The sequence below is a fragment of the Eucalyptus grandis genome, chromosome 6 (assembly GCF_016545825.1).
Source record: "Eucalyptus grandis isolate ANBG69807.140 chromosome 6, ASM1654582v1, whole genome shotgun sequence".
Lineage (NCBI taxonomy): Eukaryota > Viridiplantae > Streptophyta > Magnoliopsida > Myrtales > Myrtaceae > Eucalyptus > Eucalyptus grandis.
In genome coordinates this window covers 35,326,473-35,330,997 of record NC_052617.1, presented here as the reverse complement: position 1 = coordinate 35,330,997, position 4,525 = coordinate 35,326,473, and the positions used below count along the sequence as shown (strand labels likewise).

The window sequence follows — 4,525 nt, the reverse complement described above, 5'->3', positions numbered from 1 at the left end:
TTTTTACTGTCCTTTACGAAAAATTTGTCTTCATACCTATCCACCCCCTCTAAGTGTTCATACTAGCACTTACAAGCTGCCCACCGATGGGTAGAAGATTGCAATATTGATCAACACTAATAGGGAGAATCAGATGTATTTTTTTTTGGGCTGTGCTTATTTCCATCCCTGGTTTTCTTAGATACTCCCTAATATAGTGTCTTCACTTTATTACCCTTCTGTTTTCGACTTTTCAGCATGTTTATGATTTTCTCTCTTTTTTTGTGTCAAATCCCTTTTTTATTCTATTGCTTCCTTTTCTCTCCTTGCAGGTTGCACCTTCCCCATTTTTCTTCTCCTTGTTCTCTCTCCTTTCATGCAGTCATGGAGGTAGCGGAAAAGAAACAGAAAGTGTGGGAGAATGAGAGCAAGGCAAAGCTCAAAGGATCGTAGATCGTAAGAAAAATAGCAGGAGAAAACACAACTATTCAAAGGCCAAAAAAGGAAATACGGGTCCCAGCTGCCCTATGGATGTCTACTGGAGACCATTGCTTAAGAGAGAGAGAGTCCCTTTTAGCCAAAATCTCAATTGCTCCATGGAGACTCAGAGTGTAAGGCAGATATGAGAGTCCTCAAACCACTATCGCAGCTTCAATTCGGTAGTTGATATTCCTACTATTTTTCTTACAATCTAACGATCCCTTGAGCTTTGCCTTGCTCATTCTCCCTCTTTCTGTTTCTTTTCCCCTACATCCATAAGTGCATGAAGGGAGAGAGAAAGGAGAGAAGAAAAAGGCTGAACGTGGGACGCACAAGAAAAGAAAAGGAAGCATGTATGCAGCACATTAGATCCGAACAAAAATTAGAGAGGGAATCAAAATATGCTAAAATATTGGGAAACAAAGAGTGTGAAAACAAAAATAGTGATGGACATAGAGCGATCCTATTTTCTCTTCCCCATGGACTGCCTTCCATTTTTCCTTTTTGTTTCACACTTGAGTCTTGGTCATGGCTTGAATATTAAACAATTATGATGACATTTCAGAAAGTTGCCGTCATGCTAAGATTCGGTGTTTTGATGGATGATCCTTGTATATTTGTAACTCAAATTTTATTACAATAATAATCTGAAGCACAATGAGACACACTCAATTGAGTTCACTCTATATAATTCACTAACAAACTCACACTCTCAAACTCACCATGGCACACTCGGCACTCACACCATACTCTTGCCGTTAGGAACGTGAAACTTTCAAGAGGAAAAAAAAAGAATAGAAAATAAGACATGCAAATTTTACATGGAAAAGCCTTTAAAAAACAACAAAACAGATTCAAACAACAAACTCAACTTTGTTCCGTTCACCTTTGGCCAACACGTTTTGTCGTCATCTTCTTTCCATCTCCATCTCTTCTTCACTGTCCTCTTCTTCTTCAACCTAGTTTGCTGTCATCCTCATCATCATCTTCATCTTCAGCGTGCACCTAATTTGCCTACAAAGGTCAAGCACAGAAAAGTAAGTACATATCAATGCAAAATAACTTGACACTCGCAAAAACAATTCAACTCCATGAGCATGACATAAATTTATAAGACAGATCAGAGCAAACTCTGGACGAAATCATCTAATTCGGTCTAGGGAGAGATCATCTACTGAGCTACAAGATTGTGGATACATGATGAAAGCTAGGAATAACAAATAAGAGAAGCAGCAACAGCCAAATCACCATGACACTTTCATTGCGGTTCAACTGTTTAACCAGATAGAACAGCAACAAGAATCTGAGTTCAAAAGCGTAACATACAGATAAAATTGAACATGAGGGAAACAAAGACCTACCTGGACGATAAAGCTTCCAACAGTTTACTTTGATGTACAATTTTCTTTCTATTCCGCCTTTGAATTTTTCTGTGAAACTCTCTGGCATACTAGTCAGGGTAAGCTCCTTCAAGCTCTGCAAGTGCTCAATTCCATTAATCTTGCTCAATTGATCGCACCCTCTAATTTCTACTTCTTGTAAGATGGGCATCGTCCCTTCCTTCACTGTCCAATTCATCAGTTTGTCGAGCATCCACAGCTTCAACACCCTGAGTTTCGGAAATCCCCCGACATCACAAGTCATTTCACTTCCCAAATATGAATCAGCAAAGAGTCTGGGGATGCTTAGCTCAGGCAACTTGCCCAGCACTGGCATGGGATTTTCGTCCAGTGCCAACATCGACAATGTAAGTTTCCTGAGGCACGATGGGAGTACCCCGCTCAGGCTTACTGGATTCACTGGATTCACTAGTTTCCCGAGCAAGTATAAGTTGCAGAGCTTGGTCTGTTTCTCCAGGGACACTAACTCAATTTTCGATGACTTACCGAATTCATCAATTGACCTCAACTTCAGAGAGTGAAGATTAGGTAGTAGCCAAACCCAATTTAACATAGCCTTCACTGACTTTTCATGACACATCACTCCCAATTTCCTGAGGTTAACCAGTCTATCCAAACCTCTGGTCACGACCTTTTCATTACCTACATGCAGCCCGCTAAGTGTCTGAAGACTGCTTAGAGACCCTTTAGTCAGCTTCTGGAAGAATGCGTCAATGTGAACCTCGTTCAGGTACAGATGCCTGAGGTTCTTCGCCTTCCAAATCGAGTCGGGTAAGGTGGTCACGCTAGTGTGCTTCAGATCCAGAGTTTCTAGGCACGGTAGCTCTCCGACAGCCGATGGGATTGAATCTGGTACTGTCGATCTCAAGCCTAGAAACCTTAAAAGAAGCAAATTGCCTACTACCTCGGAAAGCATAGGTTTGTAGACTCCCTCTAGATCAAGGACCTTTAGAATGCAAACCCCTTATTATGGACCAAGGCCTGCAAAAATGTACCAATTTCTCTGTTGGCCTTACCTCTGCGTTTGTTGTTGAAAGACACAAAAGACCGTAGATTTTCATCCACGTAATCGTTGGAAATCTTCTCAATTTCCAAATACTCCACGAGCCGTCGAATATTGTAACTTTTAGGAGGTTTGCTTTCATTATCCTGAATGTAATAAAGACCTGAACCCACTGATTTTGGAGAGAAGAAATCATGGATGATGCCCAACATGCGACACGTTTTAGGGGTTCCATCCAACTTCCATTTTGTCACTTCAATCAATTTCCGCTGGACCAGCATTTCGAAGCACATGTCGGCTAGATCTTCAGGTTCAAGCTTCTTTTCTCGCTCGGCGGGAGTTGGACTCAAGAAACCCTCCGAAAGCCACAACCACAACAATCTCCGAACTGGGACTTCTAATGCTTTCGGAAAGAGACCGAGATACAAAAAGCATACCTTCAACCGTGGCGGCAACTCTTGGAAGCTCAAAGACACAATGTCAAACGATGTCGACCGGCCTTTGCTGGGAGAAGGAAGTTTGGCAATTATTCTAGGCCATTCGCTGGACTCTGTGGCTGATAAAATCCCACCCATTAAAACTATGTCCAGAGGTGAATAATGGCACTTCACCATGATCTCGTCCTCAAATTCGCTGAATTCTACCTCACGTTCACCAACTTGTTGTTAGAGAAAACTTCCTTATTTGTTTTGAAATTGACAAAATGTTTCCATCAGTCTAGTTTGAAGAATTGCAAACTCTATCGTCAAAGTTTGAAGACCTCCAGACTCAATATTTAAAGTCCACCCTCACTGATAGTTTCTAGACTGACGAAGAAAAGTTTTATCCGTTGAAGAAGACTTATCCAGATGCGAGTATATCTTTAAGGATTTGATTCGTACGGTTGAAGAAGATCTCACAGCTGGAGATAGTATCATGTGATTAATTATTCCTATTGAAATAAATTCGAGTAATTAGATTTGATGATTGGTGAAGTATACTTGGAATGTTCTACTTATGGAAACCTAGATCCTGATTGTATGTGCGAGCAGAATTGGTGGGCTATCATCACATTCCTTAAATAACTTGAGATCTTCTTAATTGATTCTATTCAACGGGAAGATTGAAAGAACACCTTTGGAAGGTGCCAACGGTTATGAAGGCATAGAAGAGTATATAAGGAAGACGCTCAATTATTCGAGTGTGTGCGTGAAAGAAAAATTCCAAAGTCTGAAACTCCTAGTTCTTTGCTATTTCAATTGTTGAGCTCAAATTGTACTCAGAAGAGAGATTAAATTATTGTGAGACCTTGAGAAAGTGTAGCTGAGTCTCTACACTATGGAATCAAGGACGTGTGGCTGTAACTTCTCTTTTGGTTCTTAGTGGAATTCAGCCAGTGGGCTATCAGTGCGAGAGAGTGGACGTAGGCTTGGTCTAAGCCGAACCACTATAAACATTGTGTTTTGATTCTCTTTCCCTGATCTCTTTACTTTAATTCGTGACTTTATATAACTATTTATAGTCTTTCATACCTTCAGTCTATTATTCTCAGAAGTTAATTTATTCTGTTAAGTTTCGCAAAAACTTCTTTGATCACCTATTCACCCCTCCCCCTCTAGATGCTCTTACTAGCCCTATCACTTGCTTCTTCAACAATTCCCATCTTTTGCATCGCATATCTAGT

The 4,525-nt window shown here is 40.6% G+C and overlaps 1 protein-coding gene across 1 annotated transcript; it reads right to left on the bottom strand.

Annotated features, from left to right (window-relative positions):
* Positions 1 to 1,108: 1,108 nt before the first annotated feature.
* LOC104451910 (putative disease resistance protein At1g59780) lies at positions 1,109 to 2,835 on the bottom strand. The gene is made up of 2 exons (XM_010066467.2): positions 1,821 to 2,835; positions 1,109 to 1,473 (listed from the first exon to the last, which is right to left on the bottom strand). The coding sequence occupies exons 1-2, from the start codon at positions 2,773 to 2,775 to the stop codon at positions 1,454 to 1,456; spliced, it is 975 nt and encodes a 324-aa protein (XP_010064769.2). The 5' UTR covers positions 2,776 to 2,835; the 3' UTR covers positions 1,109 to 1,453.
* Positions 2,836 to 4,525: the final 1,690 nt, after the last annotated feature.